The 27,341-nt window shown below is 38.2% G+C and overlaps 1 protein-coding gene across 5 annotated transcripts in view; it reads right to left on the bottom strand.

The window, feature by feature from the left end:
- The window catches only part of LOC110137546 (serine/threonine-protein kinase MRCK alpha-like), a 62,645-nt gene extending 35,892 nt beyond the window's left edge, over positions 1-26,753 (bottom strand). For 4 of the 5 annotated variants that reach the window (XM_020893975.2, XM_020893976.2, XM_020893979.2 and 1 more), the window contains exons 1-6: positions 26,399-26,753; positions 20,780-20,873; positions 20,281-20,411; positions 18,750-18,814; positions 13,440-13,516; positions 3,260-3,370 (exon numbers count right to left, since the gene is read on the bottom strand). In XM_020893975.2, the coding sequence (XP_020749634.2) occupies positions 3,260-3,370; positions 13,440-13,516; positions 18,750-18,814; positions 20,281-20,411; positions 20,780-20,873; positions 26,399-26,469 (549 nt within the window). In that variant the 5' untranslated portion in view covers positions 26,470-26,753. The remainder of the gene's footprint in view (positions 1-3,259; positions 3,371-13,439; positions 13,517-18,749; positions 18,815-20,280; positions 20,412-20,779; positions 20,874-26,398) is intronic. The other variant, XM_070459422.1, reaches the window with a different exon arrangement.
- Between the last annotated feature and the right edge of the window lie 588 nt (positions 26,754-27,341).

Raw genomic sequence — 27,341 nt, 5'->3', positions numbered from 1 at the left:
TTGCCTGGAAAATCCCATGGACAGAGGAGCCTGGTGGGCTGCAGTCCATGGGGTTGCTAAGAGTCGGACACGACTGAGCGACTTCACTTTCACTTTTCACTTGCATGCACTGGAGAAGGAAATGGCAACCCACTCCAATGTTCTTGCCTGGAGAATCCCAGGGATGGGGGAGCCTGGTGGGCTGCCGTCTATGGGGTCGCACAGAGTTGGACACGACTGAAGCGACTTAGCAGCAGCAGTTAGATAAGTAGGTAGGTGAGTAGGAGAGTAGAGATGATAGATGAATAGATAGATGACAGATACACAGATACATAGATTTCTACATAGAAACTGATATGTAAATATATTTTTCTCTATCTCTATCAAACAAGCATTCTGGAACAGTGACATCCCATAGCAACGAGCATACCTAACACCCAGATCTTGTCTTCTAAATACCATTTTCCACTAAAAGCAATCAGTGCTCCTTGGAGAGATGGCTAAATACATGGCTGGCAAAATACAAGATGAACTATATAACCATTTGAACACTAGAATAAATTATGACTATAATGGATTGTAAGCAATGGAGTAAAATGAAAAACTATGTGTCCATACAGATACAAGTAAATTGTAAATTGTTAAGAAATGTGGTACTACTGCTTCAAAGTACCTCTATACAAAATACTTATTAATTACAAAGGGAAAAAAGTAATTTCACAATGGACAGGCCTGGAATTTCCCACCTTAGTGCAGAGTTCAAGTAAGCATGATCAGCAATGGAATAAATCAAAATTATGTACCACCTGATAGCATACAACGAGAAGACCACAGCATCACTTCTGTGATATTTTTGATAAACACGAATAACCTGAATCAAGTCACGAGAAAGCATTTGTAAAATGAGAGATATTCTATTCTAAACCAGCCTGTGATTTTTGAGAGTATCAAGATAACGAAGTCAAAGAAAGACTTTATCAAGAGACTAATATGGCAAGAGACTTCCATATGGCAAGAAACTAATGAGAGACAATCAAGAGCAAAGTACAATTTTGAACTGCTTTTTTTTGTTATTGTTGTTGCAATAATGGACACGAGGCGGCGGTTAGTGACACCTGAAGGGGTCTGAGGATTAGATAGTCAATAGTGATGCATCAGTGTTAGTGATGATGGTTGTACTGTATATGAATAAGATGCAGGAGAATATTCTTATTTGTAAGAAGTACGAGATTAAGTATTCAAGGTGATGGAAAATCAAATGACAACTTTCAAATAGTCTAGGAAAAATAAATATATAACGCACTTGAAGTATTTCTGTAAAATCTGTGACTGTTTCAAAAAATTAAAACCTTTGGCAAAATTATGCATTGAAAATATGCATTTCTACTAGCTAGTAACTAACAAATTCTCCCATATGTATATAGCCAAGAAGGTCCCAACAGGCTCTTTGTAATAGAGAAATTGTAATAAGGAAAAAGGACATCAATACATAAAAAGGAACATAGTTATATAAATCATGGTTATGTATAAATAAGTATATTTATAATCTGGAATACTACACAGCAGTTAAAGCTGGACTGTCTTGACATGAATAAATTCTGTGAAAATAGTACATTATTTTCACAATAGGGATATTATTTGTGTATTTTGAGCAGACCAAGCAATCCTTTGAAATTGAAGAACACATGCCTATGATATAAAATATAAGAGGGTGGACAGAAGAATGCACACTATTTCAAAACATCTGATCACCTCCCAGGACAAAAGAATGCAGCTTGATGGGCTCAACTGTTCAGTATCATTCCAATTTTCTTTTTATCTGAACAAAAATGGCAAACTGTTTTCTTAATTTGTGGGTAATAGGTATATGGGCTTGTGATAGATTATTCCTTGTACCTTTCTCCATGAGAGAGATATTATTAAAATTTTAAAACAATAAAATAAAATTGTTATCACCATTTTAAGCGCTCTGAGTAGAATTTGAAAACAATGTCTGACCTGGCTATAAACCACACTGAAATTTTCCAAACTAAACCACGTATCTCTGGGAGAACTCGCCACCTAGTCCTTAGGATTCCAAAGTGGGTAGCGAGAAACCCTACCCAGATTAACCAGGGTGAGTGAGATGCAGAGGAGGGAAGTAGCATTTCTGAAGATGGAAAATATGAGCTGGGAGACACCAAACCCTTTGATTTCTGGAGGAAACATTTGCCGAGAGTCATGTTCTCTGATTATCATAAAGGGCCACAAAGAGGTATTTTGTATGCCATCATGTGAGACACAAAATTATCTTACATTTTAGTAAGAACAGTAGCAAAGTATTTTTGTCTTGTTTTGTTTGTGGGTTTTTTGTTGTTGTTGCATGATGGATGGCCTCAGGAGGACTATTTGTAGTTTTTGTTTTAATTTAATGTTAGAATATAGTGATTTATGGGCTTCCTTGGTAACTCAGCTGATATAGAATCTGCCTGCAGTGCAGGAGACCCCAGCTTGACTCCCAGGTTGGGAAGATTCCCTGGAGAAGGGATAGGCTACCCACTCCAGTATTTCTGGGCTTCCAAGGTGGCTCAGATGGTAAAGAATCTGCCTGAAATGCAGGAGACCTGGGTTGGATCCCCGGGCTAGGAAGATCCCCTGGAGCAGGGCATGGCAACCCACTCCAGTATTCCTGCCTGGAGAATCCCCATGGACAGAGGAGCCTCGTGGGCTACAGTTCATGTCATTGCAGGGGGTCGGACAACACTGAGTGACTAAGCACAGAACAGCACATGTATTGTTAATTCCAAACTCCCAGTTATCCCTCTCTGCCCTGCCCAAGTTTCCCCTTTGGTAACCATAAATTTGTTTTCAAAGTTTGTGAGTCTGTTTAGCAAATGTATTTTTATGCTTTACCTAATATCAGACTTTATGTTGTGATAAGACTATGTAAAATATTCCTGTTACAGCTTAACTCCTTGATGTTAATTAAAACCACTGCAATATTGTGAAGTGATTAGCCTCCAATGAATAAAAACAGATGAAAAATAAATAAATAAATAAATAAAGCAATGCAAATAACGAGAGTTCTCTCCCTGCCAGACCATGTCCCCTCATGGACATGGTTATCAGTTAAACTTAATATTAACTACTACCAGCTAAACTTAATATTCTCTATAGACTGTTCCTATCTAAGCAATGCATCTGATTAGAGAGAAAGGGCACTGTGTTCTGAACAGGATTCAGTCTCCTTTTGTCTGGTACCAGTGAAAAGTTCTGAAGCAAATCTACCCCAGAGAGGTACCTTCACTGTGTCTGCTTCGTCTCCACTATACGAAGATGGAGATGTGGACCCAGAACTGATGTAAAACTTGATCTTTAGATTCTGTTCAAATATATTGTCAACTGGATCGCCCTAGAAAAACAAGTTAGGGAAAACAAAAATTCAAGATATCCCTATATAGAATTCAGCACTCTTAACAGAAGTCATGAACATAACATTACTTTCCAATAATGGGTGATAAAACTGTAATTTTAGTATTTTTTTATAAGAAGTATGTCAATATGCACAACTGTAGACACACTCCTTCAATAGTGGACACAGCTGCTCCCACCTGCTCCTCTGAGCACTTCTCTTCAGAATGTGCTGTTTCACAATCCATCATTCCATTCCATGTGGAAGTACCATGGCATTAAAAAAAAAAATTGAGCAGATGGATTCCATTCACAGTGGGTTATAGAGAAATGAATCAGAAACTAAAGATAAGAACTCTGTCCCTGAGGGCACCTAGTGAAGAGGTTCAGACTATGTCACTGCCAAGTATGTCACTTGGGCATATTGATTACTTAAATTAAAGTACTTGAGACACAGCATTGCAAGGACACGTTGACTTTCATTTGTTTTCCTGAAGGAAGAAGGATACAGATCTTCCCTGTGAAAATCACCTTCCCTGTGCCAGGAGGAGGGAAAAACTTTACCATCAGAGACACAGAATTCAAGGCCAGGAAGACTGCATAAACAAAAATATGATTGTTAAACTACCCATATATTCCTTGTTACTTCACTATTCATGACTCATAACCCAAATCCCTTGTCTTGTTTCTTCACAAATATATTGTTCCTTTGCCTAAAAAAGTATAAAAGCTTCCTTATTCTGGTCACTTCAGGTCTTCTTTCTCTTGGGAAGGCTCCCAGGTATATGTAAAAATTTAACAAAATGTGTATGCTTTTCTCCTGTTATTCTGTCTTATGCCAGAAGTCTTAGGCCCAGCCAGTGACCAATAGAAGGAAGACAAGAATTTTTCCCACCCACAGTGAATTAGGCATTAAATGAAAGTAAATGGAATTGGCCTTGGTTGTGTGACTAATGACACCAATGTAAACCCCTACTTATTTAATAGCATAGAAATACTGGCACCCAGGGGTCAACACCTATTATGGTCAGAATTTTTGTGACTTTACTTTGGAAGATCATGGAGTGAGTGATTTCCAAAGTTATAAAGTTTCTTAAAATGCAGAGGCAGCTCCAAGATTTTTATATAAGTGAGGCTCAATCAGAAGATGAGGTGAAGCTATAGGTCAGCTTTCCTGGGGTTGCATTCACACAGTGAGTGTTTCACATGGTACTAGAGAGTGTTTTGCTGTTTTCTTTACACATAATGTTTAATATGCATGAGATGATGGTGGTGGTGGTTGTGGCTCCTTAAATCCCCAAATGCCCTGTTCATTTTCATAGGTTGGATACAGTATCTTCCATTGTTAATTCATGTGACCACTGTTGTGAAATAGGACTTATTGTTCATATTTTTATTGATTTATTTTTTTGGTGTGGAGAATTTAAAAGTCTGTTTGGGGGATTGATTCCAGGTACAATTTTCTATGCGGCACAGTGGTAAAGAATCCACTTGTCAATGCAGAATACACAGGAGACATGAGTTTGATCCCTGGATCAGGAAGATCCCCTGGAGTAGGAAATCGCAACCCACTCCAGTATTCTTGCCTGGAAAATTCCATGTACAGAGGAACCTGTCAGTTATAGACCATGGGGTCACAAAGAGTTGGTCACGATTGAGCAACAGAGCATGAACACACAGTTTTCTATGTGGCTAATATTTTAGAGATCAACAAAGCTCCCAACAAAATACTTGAGCCTAACACTGTAAGTGTTACTTGCTCACTCCTGTCCAACTCTTTGCAACCCCATGGACCGTAGCCCACAAGGCAACTCTGTCCATGGAATTCTCCAGGCAAGAATACTAGAGTGGGTAGCCATTCCCATCTCCAGGGGATCTTCCTGACCCAGGGATCAAATCTGGGTCTCCTGCACTGCAGGCAGATTCTTTACCATCTGAGGCACCAGGCTGGAAATTTAAAACCGGCCAGATTGGCTGTCACTTATTGTTAATAATATAACCAAGGCTATGGTCTTCCCAGTGGTCACATATGGTTGTGAGAGTTCGATCATGAAGAAGGCAGAGTGCTAGAGAATTGATTCGAACTGTGGTGCTGGAGAAGACTCCCAGAGTCCCTTGGACAGCAAGGAAATCAAACCAGTCAATCTTAAGCGGAAATCAACCCTGAATCCTCATTGGGAAGGAATGATGCTGAAGCTGAAGCTCCAGTATTTTGGTCATCTGATGCGAAGAATCGACTTATTGGAGAAGTCTCTGATGCTGGGAAAGATTGAAGGCAGAAAGAGATGAGGGCATCAGAGGATGAGAAGGCTGGGTGGCATTACTGATGCAATGGGCATGAACTTGGGCAAACTTTGGGAGATGGTGAGGGACGGGGGAGCCTGGTGTGCTGCAGTCCATGGAGTTGCAAAGAGTTGGATATGACTGTGACTGAACAACATTGCTAATAGGCTTGTTTCCTGGGAGGGCCAAGAGCATTAATGTGGGCATAAGCCAGCTAGCTATATGACATAGCTACCAGCAAAACAAGTAGATAAGGAGTTAATTTACTCCTACCAATGAAGATTCCCTTCAGAAAGTTCTCAGTAATTCAGGTAACTGACCACTGCAGAGACCCTTCTGTCCTCTCCCGTCCCCTGAATCTTGCTTTTAAGCTTTAAATTAGGCAACATAGAGTGAAACCCTGAAACTCAAGACATCCCACCCTCTATGCTAGTAAAATCAGAGCTCTCGGTCTACTTTCTCTCCCATTCTATCTGCCACCTTGTTGTGTGGCCCTTGGGTGTGCCATGTACCCTCCAGGGCCTGTGAGTGATCAATCGTGTTCCTCAAATTTCCCTTATAGTTTTTACTTAAGTGCATCCTGCTATCATAATAAGAACCACAAGGCTTGGGCCAGACACACAGTGGCCCCTGTGATGATGGAGAGGATTGCGTGTAGCACTCACTACAAGTACTATGGCCCCGCTGAATGCCCTGGGCATTCCTAGCCAAGAGCATCACTACCAATCAGCTGAGACTACAAAACACAGAGTTTAATTTTACTCATAGTGTGTTGTCTTTTGTGTTTGACTTTTTTCACTCAACATAATGCTAATGAGATTCATTCATGGTGTTGTGTAGAGCTGTAATTTATTCATTTTTATTGCTATAGTGTATTTCATTCCATTATTAGAGCCTACTTTCTTTATCAATTCATTTTGATGGACATTTTTATTTTAGCTATTACAACCATTCTTGTACATACATCCTGGCATAAAATATGCAAGCATTCCTATAGGATATATTTCTAGAAATGGAATTACACAATATGCAGATTTATATTTCTTCATATACTTAAATTTTTTCAAATACTTTTCTGGTAGTCCAGTGGTTAAGACTTCACCTTCTAGTGCAAGAGGTGCCTACTCCATCTCTGGCTGAGCAGCTAATATCCCACAAGCCCGTGGCCAAAAAACCAAAAACACAAAATAGAAGCAATATTGTAACACATTCAATAAAGACTTTAAAAAGGCTGCATGTCAAAAACATCAGAGAACAATATGGAGATTCCTTAACAAACTAGAAATAAAACTACCATATCACTTAGCAAAACCTCTATGGGCATATACCCTGAGAAAACCACAATTCAGAAAGATACAATCCCAGTGTTTACTGCAACGCTATTTATGATAGCCAGGACATGGAAGCAACCCAGATGTCTATTGACAGATGAATGGATAAAGAACATGTGATACATATATATATATATATATATATATAAAGTATACATATATATGTATATATATGTACATACATATATGTATATATAAATACATATATACACACATATATAATATATGATGGAATATAACTCAGGCATAAAATGGAACAAATTTGAATCAGTTGTAGTGAGGTGGATGAGCCTAGAGCCTGTTATACAGTGTGAAGTAAGTCAGAAAGAGAAAAACATATATAGTATGTTAATGGATATATATGGAATCTAGAAAAGTAGTACTGATGAACCTATTTGCAGGGAAGGAATGGACATGTAGATGTAGAGAACAGATGTGTGACCACACATTGCAAGTTTCATGAAGAGAATGGAATTTTATCAGGATTATATTGAATCTTGATGTTTTATATTAAATCCTTAATCTTGATGGAATCTTGATTGAATTGATATATTATCAGTAAACTCATACAGGGGCTTGTATCAACCTACAGGGGTGGGATGGGGAGGGAGATGGGAGGGAGGTTCAAAAGGGAGAGGATATATGTATACCTATGGCTGACTCATGTTGATGTTTGACAGAAAACAACAAAATTCTGGAAAGCAATTATCCTTCAATAAAAAATAAATTAATTTAAAAATGAAGAATTTATATGTTTATAATATTGAGTCTTTCAATCTAGTGTTATAGACTTACTATTTAACTTAGGCCTTTTCAAATATCCCTCTTTAAATTTTATATTTCTTCCTAGAAGCCTTCTAGCTATTGTTAGATTTGCTTCTAAATATTTGATTCCTTATGCTGTTGTAAATGGTGTGTGTTTTAAAAGGTAATTATTTAATATTCTAATATAATTACTTCATATTATTTAATATTCATATAGAGAGATGCATTTGATTTGAGTATATTGATGTGACATATATTTATTTCTGTATATTGACATTATAGTCAACATGTTCTATACATATAATATACTCCATATATTGATTTTTATATACTGATACAGTAGTCAACCACCCTGCTAAACTCTTAATAATTCTAATAATTTATGGAAAAGATCTTCAATTTCATAATGAATTTTATGTTCATAAACATAAAATTTTTAATTTTTTCATTTTTATACTTTTTTCACTTTATACTTTTCATTTTTATATTTTATTCATAAATATAAAAATAGAAAAGCATCAGTATGTCACCAATATACAGTTATATTATACAGTTATATATAATACAGTATATTTTATATATATATATAATAATTATTTTATATATAATGGTGGCACTAGTGGTAAAGAGGGCTTCCTAGGTGGTGCTAGTAGTAAAGAACCCACCTGCCAATGCAGGAGATGGTAAGAGACATGGGTTTGATCCCTGGGTTGGGAAGATCCCTGGAGGAGGGCATTGCAACCCACTCCAGTATTCTTGCCTGGAGAATCTCATGGAGAGAGGAGCCTGGTGGACTTCAGTCCATAGAGTTGCAGAGTCAGACATGACTGAAGTGACTTAGGATGGAGGATAATAATATTATATAACATAAAATAATAATTACATAATATTAAATATTATTATTATATATGACTTTTGTTGCTGATATCTTTGAATCAGATAAAAAAAGTTCTTTTTCTATTTATAGATTTGGAAGAAGGGTTTTGCTTTTCTATCATAAAAGGCTGTTGAATTTTTTAGATGTTCTTATGCTTTTATTGAAATTATATAGTTTATATTTTTAATCCATGAAAATCAAGATGGTGGAGTAGAAGGACATGTGCTCATCTTCTGCAAGAACACCAAAATCGCAACTAGCTGCTGAAAAACCATCAACAGGAGAATGTTGGATCCCACCAAAGAAAGATACCCCATGTCCAAGGGCAAAGGAGAAGTCCCAACAAGATGGTATGAGGAGTGCAATCGCATTTAGAATCAAATCTCATAACTTCCAGAGATGCTTGGAGGGTGCAAACGAAACCTCATGCTCACGAGGACCCAGAGAAAAGTGCAGTGACCCCCGCAAGAGACTGAACCAGACCTGCCTTTGAGTGTTTGAGGGTCTCCCGTGGAGGCACAGTCAGCACTGGCCTGCTGTGGAGACAGGGCTTCTGGCTGCCACAGACCTGGGAGGCACAATGTGTGGCCTAAGTCCTCTTAGAGGAGGTTGCCATTAGCCCCACCATAGAGCCGCCGAGCCTACAAACTGGACACCAATTACACCAGAGAAGTTCTTGCACTGTTGCAAAAGTTCTAGGGCCCACAACAGATTTTCTAACCTGGTGATCCAACAAATGGACTGAGACCCCTCTGGGAATTTGACTTTGAAGGCCAGTGGGATTTGATTACAGAACTTCCATAGGACTGGGGAAACAGACTGTTGGAGGACCAAACAAAACCTTGTGCACACCAGGACCCAGGAGAAAGGAGCAGTGACCCCACAAGAGACTGAGCCAGACTTTTAATATTTTTTAATCTGTTACTGTGTTATATTTTTAATCTGTTACTGTGTTATCTTGATTCATTTTCTAAAGTGAAACTTTGTGTATCAGTTCAGTTCAGTTCAGTCCCTCTGTTGTGTCTGACTCTTTGCAACCCCACAGACTGCAGAATGCCAGGCTTCCCTGTCCATCATCAACTCCTGGAGCTTGCTCAAACTCATGTCCATTGAGTCGGTGATGCCATCCAACCATCTCATCCTCTGTCATCCCCTTCTCCTCCTGACTTCAATCTTTCCCAGCATCAGGGTCTTATAATACCAAATTGGTCATTCTGAGTTATTCTTTGTATTCTGTTTAGCAACTTTTTTTAAAGACTTAAAATTTTTTTCAACAGTTTCAGGATTTCATGAGAATTCCCACCGTATAGCTAAGAGTATACAAAAGGTCAGATTTGGTATGTGTATGGTGCAGATGTTCTATACTGTTGCTGCTGCTGCTAAGTCCATTCAGTCATGTCTGACTCTGTGTGACCCCATAGATGGCAGCCCACCAGGCTCCGCTGTCCCTGGGATTCTCCAGGCAAGAACACTGGAGTGGGTTGCCATCGCCTTCTCCAATGCATGAAAGTGAAAAGTGAAAGGGAAGTCGCTCAGTCGTGTCTGACTCTTTGCGACCCCAGGCACTGTAGCCCACCAGGCTCCTCCGTCCATGGGATTTTCCAGGCATGAGTACTGGAGTGGGGTACCATTGCCTTCTCCGGAAGTATACTGAGAACAGTGCATATAATCTTTGAAGCGTTCCAAGGAATGACATGGCAATCGGCACAGCTGAAGCCATGCATGTTCTTGTTAAATTTCAAACTAAAGTTCAAAGAATGCTTCTGTAACTTCAGCCAAAATCCTGGATTGTATACCTTTATCTTTAATGAACACATGAGCATTGTTATCCTAGCCTTACCCTCAACAATCTTTTAATGAGTGGCTAAAATGTAAAGCTGTGTTTTCAGTTAAGACAAAACCTGTATTTTTCTCAACAGGTATAGAACCAAGAAAACACTCATTAATGTCAAAAGTAGAATTCTGTATGTTCACCAGTAAGATTAGACTATAATTTCCCTCTAAAATATTCCTTATCAGGTTTTGGTATAAGGTTACTCTAACCACATAAAATAATTTGGGGACTGTCTTAGTAGACTACAGTTTCCAAAACAAAATACCATGGATTAGGTGACTAAACAGCAGGCATATATTTCTCATATTTCTGGAGGCTGGATGTTTTAGATCAGGGGCCAGTATGGTTGGCTTCTGGTGAGAATTTTCTTTCTAGCTTGCAGACAGCCAGCTCCTCACTGTGCCCTCATATAGAAGAGACCACCAATACTATCAGACAAGGGTCTCACTCTTACAATCTCATTAGTTGTTTAGTTGCTAGTCATGTTCAATTCTTTGTGATTCTATGGACTATAGCCCGCCAGGCTCCTCTGTCTATGGGATTGTCCTGGCAAGAATACTGGAATAGGTTGCCATGCCCTCCTTCAGGGCATCTTCCTGACCCAGGGATCAAACCTACATCTCTAAATGCTTCCTGCACTGGCAGGTGGGTTCTTTACCACTAGCATCTCCTGGAAAGCCCATAAATATACATAAGGATAGATAAAAAGATACAGATAGTATAAGAAATTGTCTCATATAAATAGATCACAAATCAATTCCTTAAATAAATAAAAGATTAAAACATATGTATATATATAAACATAAGAAATATAAAAAGATACAGATATTATAGGAATTGGCTCACATGATTATGGAACATAACCAGAAGGAGATATATGCAAATAGATATTGATATAAATTCCTGTTGGTTCTGTTCCTCTGGAGAACTCTAAGACAGATTTTGGTGCTGAGAAGAGACTGGTTCCAAATTGGGAAAGGAGTACGTCAGGGCTGTATATTGTCACCCTGCTTATTTAACTTATATGCAGAGTGCATCATGTCAAATGCTTGACTAGATGAAGCACAAGCTGGAATCAAGATTGCCGGGAGAAATACCAATAACCTCAGATATGCAGATAACACCACCCTTCTGACACCCTGGCAGAAAGCGAAGAAGAACTAAAGAGCCTCTTGATGAAGGTGAAAGAGGAGAGTGAAAAAACTGGCTTAAAACTCAACATTCAAAAAACTAAGATCATGGCATCCAGCCCCATCACTTCATTTCAAATAGATGGGGCAACAATGGAAACAGTGACAGACTTTATTTTTCTGGGCTCCAAAATCACTGTAGATGGTGACTGCAGCCATGAAATTAAAAGACACTTGCTCTTTGGAAGAAAAGCTATGAAAAACCTAGACAGCATATTAAAAAGCAGAGACATTATCAACAAAAGTCCATATAGTCAAAGCTATGGTTTTCCATGAGTCATGTATGGATGTGAGAGCTGGGCCATAATGGAGGCTGAACACCAAAGAATTGATGCTTTTGAATTGTGGTATTGGAGAAGACTCCTGAGAGGTCCCTGGACTGCAAGGAGATCAAACCAGTCAATTCTAAAGGAAATGAATCCTGGATATTCATAGTCAATGGGGTCACAAAGAGTCGTACACGACTGAGTGACTAACACTTCCACTTTCACGTGAATGAACCCAGAGGACATTATGGTAAGTGAAATAAGCCAGTTACAGAATGACAAATACTACATGATTCCACTTATGGGAAGATTCTAAAGTAGTCAAACTCACAGAAGTAGAGAGTGGAATGCTGGTTGCCGATGACTCAAGGGGAGGAAAAGTGGGGAAACGTCTGTCAATAAGTACAAAGTTTCACTTATGCAAGATGAATAAATTCTGGAGATCTGCGGTACAAAGTTGTGCCAATAGCTAACCATATTGCATTGTGTACTTGAAAACTTGTTAAGAGAGTTTATGTTAAGTGTTCTTACAGGAATTCCCTGGCAGTCTAGTAGTTAGGACTCCCTGCTTCCACTGCTGAGGGCCTCGGTTCAACCCCTGGTCAGAGAACTAAGATCCAGCAAGAAATGTGGGGGACAAAAGTGTTCCTACAACAACAATAAAAAGAAGCAAAAGGAAATTTTTGGAGGTAATGGACATATCTATTACTTTGATTGTGGTGATAGTTTCATGGCTATATGTGTATGTCCAAAGTCATCAAATTGTATACATTAAATATGTACATCAGTTGTACATCAATTGCACCTAAATAAAGTTTTACAAAATAACTAGATAAAATGAAACATCTCTATTACTGTTACAGTTCTTAGTTTCCTGACTGGAACCAGACACATATCCAAGGATTCCCCAAAAACAGAATGGGTAAATAAACTACTGTATATTCACATAATGGATGATCACATATACTGAAATACAGTTGAACATATTATTACTACACATAAATGAGACTCACCCACTCAAAGCTGTGACACAAAAGAACATGTACAGAGTGATTCTACTTACATTCTAAAATTAAATCCTCTTTTTTAGGGATGCATACATTCATTGAGTGTAAAAACATAACAAAAAACAAGGTGAGCAGCAGAGTAGCAATTGCCCCCAGCAGAAAGAGAGGGCTTGCTCTTTCTGAGGAAGGGACACTTGTGGGGGCATCAATCCTGTTTCCGATCTTTACCCGAGAGCAGGTAACAGAGGTGTTTTATGTACTTTTCTTCATCTGTGTCAGAGTTCACAATGTAAAATATTTTGTTATTTTAATTCTAATATAGATGACTTTACAGCCTACAGAAACTTGCAGCCTTACTTCCATGAAAACTGCTTCTTTGTTATGTGCCTATGTCAAGCCTTCAGTCCTCTCCCATGGAATGATACTAAAAGAGTTTTATTGCAAAGGGAAGTGCTACTCAGAGCATCAGTAACTTCTGAAGTGGCTGCAGCACATACCCAAGAAGTTTAGTACTTACTTCACACTGAGCCATGGCATTAGAAGTTGTATTAAAAAGTGCCAAGGAAGATGAACTTGGGTCTTGTAGCCCAAAACCTGGAAGACAACAGCAAGCAGTTTATAAATAAGAAAACTGAAACTAACATTCATGCCTTTTTCAACCTTAATCTTTTAAAATTGTTTTCAGACCATATTCTTGGAGATAACCTGACTTCTTATGTGCGTGCATGATAAGTTGCTTCAGTTGTGTCTGACTCTGTGCGACCCTATGGACTGTAGCCCACCAGGTTCCTCTGTCCAAGGAATTCTCCAAGCAAGAACTGGAGTGGGTTGCCATGCCCTCCTCCAGGGGATCTTCCTGACCCAGGAATCAAAACCATGTCTCTTAACATCTCCTGCATTAGCAGGCAGGTTCTTTAAAGCTAGTGCCACCTGGGAAGCCCTTGTATACATCAGTTCAGTTCAGTTCAGTCGCTCAGACGTGTCCGACTCTTTGCGACCCCATGAACTGCTGCACACCAGGCCTCCCTGTCCATCACCAACTCCCGGAGTTTATTCAAACTCATGGCCATTGAGTCGGTGATGCCATCTTACCATCTCATCCTCTGTCGTCCCCTTCTCCTCCTACCTCAATCTTTCCCAACATTAGGGTCATTTCAAATGAGTCAGCTCTTTGCATCAGGTGGCCAAAATACTGGAGTTTCAGCTTGAACATCAGTCCTTCCAATGAACACCCAGGACCAATTTCTCTTAGGATGGACTGGTTGGATCTCCTTGCAGTCCAAGGGACCCTCAAAAGTCTTCTCCAACACCACAGTTCAAAAGCATCAAATCTTTTGCACTTAGCCCTCTTTATAGTCCAACTCTCACATCCATACATGACCACTGGAAAAACAATAGCCTTGACTAGACGGACCTTTGTTGACAAGGTGATGTCTCTGCTTTTTAACATGCTGTCTAGGTTGGTCATAACTATCCTTCCAAGGAGTAAGCATCTTTTAATTTCATGGCTGCCAACACCATCTGCAGTGATTTTGGAGCCCCCAAAATAAAGTCAGCCACTGTTTCCACTGTTTCCCCATCTATTTGCCATGAAGTGATAGGACCAGATGCCACGATCTTAGTTTTCTGAATGTTGAGTTTTAAGCCAACTTTTTCACTCTCCTCTTTCACTTTCATCAAGAGGCTTTTTAGCTCCTCTTCACTTTCTGCCATAAGGGTGGTGTCGTCTGCATATCTGAGGTTATTGGTATTTCTCCCAGCAATCTTGATTCCACCTTGTGCTTCATCCAGCCCAGTGTTTCTCATGATGTACTCTGCATATAAGTTAAATAAGCAGGGTGACAGTATACAGCCTTGACGTACTCCTTTTCCTATTTGGAACCAGTCTGTTGTTCCATGTCTAGTTCTAACTGTTGCTTCCTGACCTGCATACATGTTTCTCAAGAGGCAGGTCAGGTGGTCTGGTATTCCCATCTCTTTCAGAATTTTCCACAGTTTATTGTGATCCACACAGTCAAAGGCTTTGGCATAGTCAATAAAGCAGAAATAGATGTTTTTCTGGAACTCTCTTGCTTTTTTGATGGATGTTGGCAATTTGATCTCTGATTCCTCTGCCTTTTCTAAAACCAGCTTGAACATCTGGAAGTTCATGGTTCACGTACTGTTGAGGCCTGGCTTGGAGAATTTTGAGCATTACTTTACTAGTGCGTGAGATGAGTGCAATTGTGCAGTAGTTTGAGCATTCTTTGGCATTGCCTTTCTTTGGGATTGGAATGAAAACTGACCTTTTCCAGTCCTGTGGCCACTGCTGAGTTTTCCAAATTTGCTGACACATTGTATAAATATACATATTTAAATCAAAATAGGTTTATATTTATTTTTATATATTAAATATGTCTGAGAATTATGCATCTCAAATGAAATAATTTTAGTAAATTTATGTTAAATTTATAATGAAACTATATAAATAAATTATGTAAGTTTTCATGAATTAACTCCTGTGTGTCAAGTCATTTTTCTTTTCCTTAATAATATTACATTTAAATAGATTTTGAAGCATTTTTAGAAGCCTCAAGGGGATTTCAGCAATATGGTCATGCCCATGATGGATGCTTTTTCTATGTTAGCTTCTCCCCACAGCAGGAATAAATTTCAAATTATTCCTCCCAGGTACCCAGTATCTGTTAGTATCCATAGGAGATGGCTTCCAGTACCCCTTGTAGATACCAAAGTCCTCTGATGCTCGAGTTCTTTACATGAAGTAATGTAGTATTTGCATGTAATAACCTGCCCACATCCTCCTGTATCCTTTAAATCATCTCTAGGTTATTTATAGTACTGAATACAATGTAAATGCTATGTTAATAGTTTCTGGAAGTTGGGAAATTCAACATAAATTCTATGTAAATAGCTGCTGGTGCACAGCAAAGTCAAGTTTTCCTTTTGGAAATTTTCCAGAAATCTTTTATTTTGTATTTTTTATCTGAGTTGGGTAAATCCATAGACATGGAACTCACAAATATGGAAGGTCAAATGTATGCATTTCTTAGCCTAAGTTATCTATAAGAAGAACACAGGCAGAGTAAAACAAATGTTAATTATACTTAAAACTTTTATGATAGTATCAAGGCTTTATTTATTTAGACAGAATAAAATATTCAACTACAAGTTTCTTTTTTTCCTTAAAGGAATTTTTAAAAAATTCCATACATTATCATTTAGCAATTGTACTAACTTTAAATATACTAAAAAATAAAATCTTATGGTATGATTACAGCTTTATTTAAATACGAGAGAAGAAAAAGTATGAATTTAGACCTTCTCCAATAAGCATACATTTAACAACTGATATTGCCATGACTGTGAATTTTCCAGCTCTAAATCACTAACACAATCTCTTAATAGTCAAATAAGGAATTGTGTTCAGAAATGTCACATAATACTGCATAAGGATTGTACTGTCCTGCAGCATTCAGAGGAAAAAATAAAGGTAAAAATAATACTGTGACAAATAAAAGTGAAACAGTGACAGACTTCATTTTTGGGGGCTCCAAAATCACTACAGATGGTGACCGCAGCCATGAAATTAAGACGCTTGCTCCTTGGAAGAAAGGTTGTGACCAACCTTGACACCATGTTAAAAAGCAGAGACATTACTTTGCCAACAAAGGTCCGTCTAGTCAAGGCTATGGTCCTTTCCAGTAGTCATATATGGATGTGAGAGTTGGACTACAAAGAAAGCTAAGTGCTGAAGAATTGATGCTTTTGAACTGTGGTGTTGGAGAAGACTCTTGAGAATCCCTGGGACTGCAAGGAGATCCAATCAGTCCATCCTAAAGGAAATCATCCCTGAATATTCATTAGAAGGACTAATGTTGAAGCTGAAATGCCAATACGTTGGCCACCTAATGCGAAGAACTGACTCATTGAAAAGACCCTGAAGCTGGGAAAGATTGAAGGTGGGAGGAGAAGGGGACGACAGAGGATGAGATGGCTGGATGGCATCACCAACTCAATGGACATGAGTAAACTCCAGGAGTTGGTGATGGACAGGGAGGCCTGGTGTGCTGCAGTACGTGGGGTCGCAAAGAGTTGGACATGACTGAGTGACTGAACTGAACTGAACTGAAAAATAAAACTTCATGTTAAAAGCTTAAAATGTTAACTTGATAAAGTATTGTGATAATATATAGTCTTTGTTTTTAGGTTCCTTCAAAAAAATGTCAAGCCTAGCACTACTCCCACTTATCAAGGTTTCAGGGTTCTGAAGGACCCCATCTGCTGGTGCTCTGTAGTGAGCAATATCCTGGCTTTGATTCCTTTGCTGGAGAATCTGCCCTGAGGCCACCACCACCTGAACTTGCTATAACACTTATTCTATATTCAGTGCATCACTTATTCTACCCCTCTCTTGAATTAGGACCTATCTTGGTTCTTGTCTTTGTAAGGATACTCAAGCACTTTTTAGTTGTTTATTCTATTGTCCATAAAAAGTCAACCCACAAATATTTACTTCCAGAATTTGCCTATCCTGAATTCCTGATTCACCTATTCCCTCCCCTCCAGAATATTGATCAGCTCTTGAAGGTTCATCCCACTCTGATACAATCCAATGTGAACCAAAAAACTGTGGAATGAAAGGAAAGGTGAACTTAGACAGGTAGAAGCTCCACTAACATATTTGCATAAGAAGCAGTTTCTGTTGAGAAAATGAAATATCCCTTCAGTTAAAGGTAACACCCACAGTTTATTTTTTATTAAATTCTATATAAAATGGAGTATTAGCCATAAAAAAGAGTGAAAATGGGTCATTTGTAGTGATGTGGATGAATCCAGAGTCCATCATACAGAGTGAAGTAAGTCAGAAAGAGAAAAACAAATATATATGAGTGCATATATATGGGATCTAGAAAAATAGTACTGATGAACCTAGTTTCAGGGCAGGAATAGAGATGCAAACATAGAAAAAAAACTTGTTGACACAGATGGGGAAGAAGAGGGTGGGATGAACTGAGAGACTAGCAATGACATATATACACTTCTGTGTATAAAATACATAGCTAGTGGGAAGCTGCATTATAACACAGGGAGCTCAACTTGATGGTCTGTAACAACCTAGAGGGGTGGGGAGTGGGAGGGAGGTTCAAGAGGAAGGGGCCACATGTGCACTTATGGCTGATCCACATTGTTGTATGGCAGAAACCAACACAACATTATAAAGCAATTATCCTCCAATTAAAAGTTTTTTTTTAAACATGCACCATGGGGAAAAAAAAGGGAGGAGGATCAGGAGCATCCTGATGCAAAATCTGAGGCATCTCCCATGATGCTGTCTCCTCAGCTGCACTTGGCCATCTCCCCACTTTGGCTCCAGCTCTGAACACGGACATGCACTGCCTTGACTCTGTCTAATTTGAATAGCAGATTTTCTCACTGCCTGAGTGGCTTTATGTTATGCTGTGACACATGGGAGCTTCCAAAAACTGGGATGTGACTGGTATAAAATGAAAAAATTTTATTACAAAAAGGTCTTTATAAAAGATAACCCCACTTAAAGTAAAATACTTTGCTTCCACTGTGATAGAAAAATCTCTAAGTTGTATGAAATAAAGCCAAACAAAATGACTCTTTGAGCATTTTATCAAACAAGAGTAGACATACACACACACCTTAACCTTGGGCTCCAAGCTGGCTTATGAGAGCTAATTTTCCATCTACATAGTAAACTGGTTCTCTTGCAGTTAACCGGACTCATGGACATGGAGTGCAATAGGTACTGACTTAGGCAACAGCTAGCCCCATACCCTTTTAGATCTGAGCTTCTCACCTTTATTCGGGTGTTCAATTTCTAACCACAGGTCAGATTGGTACTTCTCTCTGGCTTTCATTTTACTAAAAGAGGCAGAGAAAAGGAAAGACACCATTAAATGCAACGTGCAGGAGACTGACTTATAAGTGGATCTCACTTAACTGGAATGTGGGGCTAATGCAGTTAAGAGACTTCAGTTAAGCTGAATTTATTACTTACAACATTCCAAATAACCCATATCAGGATTTGTTTCATAGGGAATTGAAATAATGGAGCAAATAAATGTATATACATATACTATTTTCTGTCTGATTTACATGCCTACTTTTGAGCAAATGTGTGAACTGAGATGCTCTGTGCATAAGATGAAATAATGTGCTTTTTTCTGGAAGATTACACAGATAGCTCTTTACATTGTATCATCCACACACTGAGGAATGTCTTTTTCATGTTTAAATAAAGTATACTGGTCTTATAACTGGATCGTTTGTAATATATGAAGCTTTTGGCTCTAAGTATTTCAACTTTTGCATTGAAGTTGATTCAAATGTTGATGACAGTTAAGTGAATTAGTCTTTAAGCCTGAAAGAGGCCCTCAGAGGCTTATATTTCTTTTTGACTCATTAAAATGACTCTTTTGGAGCACACTGATATAGGTGACAGCTGTCATGTTTTTGAATTTTCTTTCTTTTTTTCCTTTTATGTTCTAATAGTACACACCTCAAATACACTGATGTATTTATCAGCTATGTTTACTGTCTATTTGTAGGATTATCATATTGTCATACATATTGTTGGAGTTTAATTTGCTCTATGTTTGTGGTAAGAATGAAACAAACTGCTTTACTGACCAGCAAACAGAATGGAGAGAGGCACCCTTTAAAAAATGCACATATTGCCTTGTGCAAGTTACAGCTATAATTAAAAATACATGGAAACTAACCTCAGTAGAAGTTAAAGGTCATTTAATAGTTAAAGGTCCATGGGAAATATGCCGCATTTTGAGTTTACCTCATTCTATTGCTATTCAAAACATTTTTTCTACGTATACAAGGTATTTCTTACTAGAGGATTTGGGGTACCTGTGAATCAAGGAAATTTTTTTTAATTTTATAACAGCTTTATTGAGATATGACGCACATACATGAAATTCACTTTAAAGTGTAAATTCAGTGGTTTTCAGCACATCCATAGAGTTGTGCAACTGTCACCACTCTCCAATTGTAGGACACTCTCATTATTGAACAATAACAATAATGAATCAAGGAAATTTTGCAAATAAGGGGAAAACAACGAATTTCATTCACAGATGGTTTAGTCTTTAGTACATTGATATCATGTTGTAGAGATACTGGAATCAATTAAAGCCCTGTTGAAAGTACATATGTTAAAATTAACTAATTGCTTTCAAACTTTCATCTCTTTTCATAGAAATAAATCTGTTCTTTAAAAAAAACCCATCCTTTATGTCTTAGGAAGAAACTAAACCCAACATTTTGCAACCAGATAATAAAACAATTATTTTAAAAATGGTATCAGTTGGTCTCACCGGTTTAGAGTGACTGGCACAGCCTCTGGAAGGATCTTTCTGGAAATTTGCTCTCTGTCCAAAGCTGACTCCAATGTGATCACAGCTGACATATCCAGTTTATCACATCGCTCCATTGGCCCTGGCATTTTCTACAAAATCAGGTAAGTAGGTTTTCTATCTTAAGTTTACAAAATTTTAAATCACTTCTAGAAAAAGTTAGGAGTTACTGGGGACTATTAGTTTTCTTGAATAGTAAATAGAAAACTGATTGCTAAAATGTATTATTTTTCAATAAATTTGGGGATAGTATTAAAAATTCATATGAACAGTCTCATTTTTATCCTTATAATTTTGATAACTGCCTCCCTTTCCAAAAAAGTAGGGCTGATCTCTTATGAAAAGGCACTTTTCAGGTTGAAATCCAATGAATTGAGATTATTCAGCAAGTTTATTATCATCATTTTAGTTTTGCTTTTTTCCATTTTATGAGCCTTCCTGGGCTGTGACTGACACTCACTCTTGCTCCTAAAACCAAGCTGGAATTTCTTAAAGACTCCTCTTCTTTGTTTTTTTCTAACATCAAGTTCTGAGAATCTTTTTCATCCTTGATGCTATAATATAGAAAGTAAAAGACAGATAAAGGCAAACATGGAAAAAATTAATCAACCTAAATGAGGATAAAGAAAGATACAGGACAGCAAATCTTAGCATAAAGCATTTAAAGAGTCATAACAAATAATTTCTGACCAACAGAAAAGAGTAAAAATCTAGAGATACCTCCAAAATACATATCCTGGATTTTTATAATGCTCATAGTAAATGTGAAATGGTTGACCAGATTTAGGACACCCTGGACGAGAGTAGACTACTTCCAGGTTCAGATCATGTAGTTGGAGAAATCATTACTTCAAGGCAAAGATAGTTTTCAGTCAGTCAGTTCAGTCGTTCAGTTGTGTCTGACTTTTTGCAACCCCATGGACTGCAGCATACCAGGCTTCCCTGTCCATCACCAATTCCCGGAGTTTACTCAAACTCATGTCCACTGAGTCGGTGATGCCATCCAACCATCTCATCCTCTGTTGTCCCCTTCTCCTCCCACCTTCAATCTTTCCCAGCATCAGGGTCCTTTCAAATGAGTCAGTTCTTCTCATCAGGTGGCCAAAGTATTGGAGTTTTCAGCTTCAGCATCAGTCCTTCCAATGAATATGCAGGACTGATTTCCTTTAGGATTGACTGGTTTGATTTCCTTGCAGTCCCAGGGACTCTCAAGAGTCTTCTCCAACACCACAGTTCAAAAGCATCAATTCTTCGGCTCTCAGCTTATAGTTTTACTGACTTAATTAAGGAAGGTCACTACTCCAAACTGTTTCTTCTTAGAGACTAATTTAAATATTAATGTAATCATTGAAAATCTACACTACCCCCATATGTAAAATAGCTTACTGGTAAGCCCCTCAGTGGCTCAGCTGATAAAGAATCTGCCAGCTAATCCAGGAGACACAAAAGATACAGATTCGATCCCTGGGTCAGGAAGATACCTTGGAGAAAGAAATGGCAACCTGCTCCAGTATTCTTGATTGGAAAATTCCAGGGACAGAAAAGCCTGGCAGGCTACAGTCCATGGAGTCACAAAGAATCAGACATGACTGAATATGCAGACACACACACACAAGCATTATATACAGTCTACACTACTTTATTAATATAATAGCATTAAATCTCCATTCCCAGAGGATCGCTCAGTTAATGGGATAGTTAGTTCTATCACTCTCTAGCAAACTCTGAGGCTGGCAAATAAAAAATGCAAGTATAAAAGCAAGTGAAAGAAAATTTTGGACATGCAAAGAGGTAGGAAGTGTATGACACAGACTTTTCTGAAAGAAGTCCTCCAGGATGTTCTCTAGTGCAAGACAAACACTGAATTCAAGAGAGAGGAAAAACAAGAAACACAAGAACACAGAAATATAATTGGTAACTTATGATTATGTCTAAAATATTGTCAATAAATAATAATCTGGATTTAAACTCCCATATGATGCTAGAGTTAGAACTGGAGTGGAACTATCAGAATTATTTTTTAATTAATTTATTTATTTTAATTGGAGGCTAATTACTTTACAACATTGTGGTGGGTTTTGCCATACATTGACATGAATCAGCCCTGGGTGTACATGTGTCCCCCATCCTGAACCCCCATCCCACCTCCCTCCCCATCCCATTCCTCTGGGTTTTCCCAGTGTACTGGCTTTGAGTGCCCTGTTTCATGCATCAAACTTGACTGGTGATCTATTTCACATATGGTAATATACATGTTTCAATGCTATTCTCTCAAATCATCCCATCCTCGCCTTCTCCCACAGAGTCCAAAAGTCTCTTCTTTATATCTGTGTTTCTTTTGCTGTCTCGCATACTGGGTCATCATTATCATTCTTTCTAAATTCCATATATATGCTTTATATACTGTATTGGTGTTTTTCTCTCTGACTTACTTCACTGTATAATAGGCTCCAGTTTCATCCACCTCATTAGAACTGATTCAAATGCATTCTTTTTAATAGCTCAGTAATATTCCATTGTGTATATGTACCACAACTTTCTTATCCATTTTCTGCCAATGGACATCTAGGTTGCTTCCATGTCCTAGCTATTGTAAACAGTGCTGCAACGAACATTGGGGTACAAGTGTCTCTTTCAATTCTGGTTTCCTCAGTGTGTATGCCCAACAGTGGGATTGCTGGGTCACATGGCAGTTCTATTTTCAGATTTTTAAGGAATCTCCACACTGTTCTCCACAGTGGCTGTACTAGTTTGCATTCCCACCAACAGTGTAAGGGGGTTCCCTTCTCTCTGCACTGTCTCAAGCATTTATTTTTTGTAGACTTTTTGATAGCAGCCATTCTGATCAGTGTGAGATGGAACTTCATTGTGGTTTTGATTTGCATTTCTTTGATAATGAGTGATGTTGAGCATCTTTTCATGTGTTTGTTAGCCATTTGTATGTCTTCTTTGGAGAAATGTCTGTTTAGCTCTTTGGCTCATTTTTTAAATTGGGTCATTTATTTTTCTGGTATTGAGCTGTATGAGCTGCTTGAATATTTTGGAAATTAATTCTTTGTCAGTTGCTCTGTTTGCTATTATTTTCTCCCATTCTGAAGGCTGTTTTTCCACCTTGCTTATAGTTTCCTTTGTTGTGCAAAAGCTTTTAAGTTTCATTAGGTCCCATTTGTTTATTTTTGCTTTTATTTCCATTACTCTGGGAGGTGGGTCATAGAGGATCCTGCTGTGATTTATGTCAAAGAGTGTTTTGCTTATGTTTTCCTCTAAGAGTTTTATAGTTTCTGGTCTTACATTTAGATCTTTAATCCACTTGAGTTTATTTTTCTGTATGGTGTTAGAAAGTGTTCCAGTTCATTCTTTTACAGATGGTTGACCAGTTTTCCCAGCACCACTTGTTAAAAAGATTGTTTTTTCTCCATTGTACATTCTTGCCTCCTTTGTCAAAGATAAGGTGCTCACAGGTGCATGGATTTATCTCTGGGCTTTCTATTCTGTTACATTGATCTATATTTCTGTCTTTGTGCCAGTACCATGCTGTCTTGATGACTTAGCTTTGTAGTATAGTCTGAAGTCTGGAGAAGGCAATGGCAACCCACGCCAGTGTTCTTGCCTGGAGAATCCCAGGGACAGGGGAGCCTGGTGGGCTGCCATCTATGGGGTTGCACAGAGTCGGACACGACTGAAGGGACTTAGCAGCAGCAGCAGCAGCAGCAGCAGTCTGAAGTTAGGCAGGTTGATTCCTCCAGGAACTATCAGAATTCTTAACCAAATGCAAAGAGAATACAAAAGCCCTACTCTCAGTGTCTCCACTGCCACTTCAATCTTTATGAAGCAGTAGTTCTCGTAGAATAATGACTCTGTTGGATTAAAATCAATGCCTACCAGTAAATGGGCAAATTCCCTTAGCACCTTAGAAAAGATATGCCCTATAGAAATAGAATGACACAATTTTGAATATTTTAATTGTTAACAAATACTTAGAGCATCTTGTATCCTAACCATAAGAGGTAATATCAAAGATTCTGAATTTAATGTACTTGAAAAATACATTTGTTTGAATCTGATCTACAGAAACTTTGTTAGGTTCAATTATGATGCTTTTGTATTAAGTGTATTATAGTGGAACTTTTTGAAACAAGCATGCATCTCACATATACTTACATGTGATGCATAATACGAAGGACTTTAAAGAGAAAAAAATATTTTCTAGTGTGGGCTTTCTTGCATGTTAATAATCAAAGAAGCAAACTGGATGCAATGTTTGAACAAATTCTTAGGGAAATTAAAAGGAAATAATTGGCTATGAACAAACCATAATGAAAAGAGTTTAGACAGAACACACAAACCAAAATATGTGCAGGGAAGAAATGTAACAGTGACACTAGTGTAGGTACTGGTCACATATTCCTGGGAACCAATTTGGTTCTACCTCCTAGGACTGATTTGAGTCCAAATATGTTAAAAACATCTGAGAATTAAGACACAAAATGGAAAATTATTATGTATTTAGCTGGCAGAGGAGCTAAAAGCATCTGAAATATATACATTCAAAAAATCATGGCAAATAGATGGGGGAAAAGTGGAAACAGTGACAGATTTCATTTTCTTGGGCTCCAAAATTGCTGAGAATGGTGACTGCAGCCACAAAATGAAAAGACACTTGCTCCTTGGAAGAAAAGCTATGACAAACTCAGATAGCATATTAAAAAACAGAGACATTACTTTGCCAATAAAGGTCCATATAGTCAAAGTTATGGTTTTGCCACTAGTCATGAACTGATATGAGAGTTGGACCAAAAAGAAGGCTGAGTGCCAAACTGATGCTTTCAAACCATGGTGCTGGAGAAGACTCTTCAGGGTCCCTTGGACAGCAAGGAGATCAAACTTTTGGGAAATCAATCCTGAATATTCACTGGAAGGGCTGATGCTGAAGCTAAAGCGCCAATACTTTGGCCACCTGATGCGAAGAGCTGACTCATTAGAAAAGACACTGATGCTGGGAAAGATTAAGGACAAGAGGAGAAGGGGATGACAGGGATGAGATGGCTGGATGGCATCAATGACTCAATGGACATGAGTTTGAGCAAACTCTGGGAGATAGTAAAGGACAGGGAAGCCTGCCATGCTGCAGTTCATGGAGTTGCAAAGAGTCAGACACAACTTAGCAACAGAGCAACAACAACATACCCAAACCTCAAAAGATATATAGATACACATATACATGTATGTATGTGTGTGTGTATATCTATACGTATATGTATGTATATATATAATTTTGCCCCATTACTTTATCACTCACTCTCTCTCCATATTTTTTTCTAACTTATTTGAAAATAGTTGCATACACAAGAATTTATTACCCCTTAAATACTTAAATATAAGAACACTTCTTATATAACCACAGTACAAAAGTAAAAAACTAGAAATTCAACATCAACACACTATTAACTAAAATATAGTATATATTCAAATTTAAAAAAATTGTTCTAGTATATATTTATATGTTTGTATATACACACATATATATGTGTGTGTACATATACATATTTATATTTGCATATTGTGGACACACAACTTTTTTGTTGTTATTGTTAAACATACACCAAAAAAGAGTTCACAGAAAGTGTCATAATTATAAGTCTCAGTCAAAACCTTAGACTTGATAAATCAGGAAAGTGAATTGAAGGATGTTTGATAAACACAGTTAATTTCCTAATTCATTAATTTCATGATGTATTTAAACATAGTGCGACCTGTATTTCAAAGCACCATTTCTTGTTATAATTTGTGAGAAAAGAAATTAGAAATTTAGCTTAAAAAGTATTTTGAAAGCATAAGTCCTGAGATCCAGGTCTAAGTATAAATGCTATTTAGTATATATTTTTAAAAAGTATAACTGAGTTATTACTGGTAAATTTGGAGAAGAAAATGGCAACCCACTCCAGTATTCTTGCCTGGATAACCCCATGGAGCCTGGTGCGCTACCATCCATGCGGTTGCAAAGAGTCGGACACGACTTAGTGACTCAACAACAACTGGTAAATTAATAGGAAAAAAACTGTAGATGGGCCTTACATACCTTCCTGATGCGTTCTTTAAGGGCTTGTAATCATTCAACCTACAGAATAAGGAAGTTCTGTCTTTTATCATAGTGACATGAACAGTCCCAGGGGTTCCCCTCCTGGAGATCTTGGTGGAGAAGGAAGGCCTGAAAGTCTAGCTCTAAGTCATGTAATTGTCCAAAGGATCTGCCAGTGTAAGGCCAACTGCTGCTCCCTGGGGCTGGAAGGGTCCTGCCCCAGGGTTCCAAGGTCAGTTCTGACTTCAGTGGCAGTTGAGTGAGAAGACTGAACTGTGCAGGCTTGTTGGGCATCCATGTGTAGTGGTCCAGCCTGTGAGAAAGGAAGAAATCATTCCCTGGAACACAGAATGCAAGTCATTAGACATAATCTTTGACTTGAACTTTCATATATAACACACATATATGAAATAGATGTGAATTTATATTGTTGTTTTTCTGTCACTAAGTCATGTCTGATTCTTTGTGACCTCATGGACTGCAGCACTCCAGGCTGCCCTGTCCTTCACTATCTCCCAGAGTCTGTTCAAACTCATGTCCATTGAATCAGTGATGTTATTCAACCATCTCATACTCTGTTGCCCTCTTCTCCTCCTGCCCTCATATATATATGAATGCATACTAAGCCACTTCAGTTATGTCCAACTCTTTGTGACCCTATGGACTGTAGCCCACCAGGATCCTCTGTCCATGGGATTCTCCAGGCAAGAACGCTTATTTTTATTTTTAGTTTGGTTTCCACATGATTAGATCCATGTTAGCAGCTTGGGGAGGAATTCCATCAAACTGATGTTACGTCCTATAGTACTCTGTAGGATGGCACATACTCCAACACCAGGCACCCCAGGGGCACTTGATGGCCATTTGCCTCATTGTTGGTGATATTAACATTGTTTGGGTAACCAGATTGTTTCTTGACTATAAATTTTCATGTTTCCATTTC

Source organism: Odocoileus virginianus, chromosome 31, assembly GCF_023699985.2.
Source record: "Odocoileus virginianus isolate 20LAN1187 ecotype Illinois chromosome 31, Ovbor_1.2, whole genome shotgun sequence".
Classification (NCBI taxonomy): Eukaryota; Metazoa; Chordata; class Mammalia; order Artiodactyla; family Cervidae; genus Odocoileus; species Odocoileus virginianus.
Note: the sequence above shows the minus strand (reverse complement) of the source record. Positions and strands in the feature narration are given on the sequence as shown.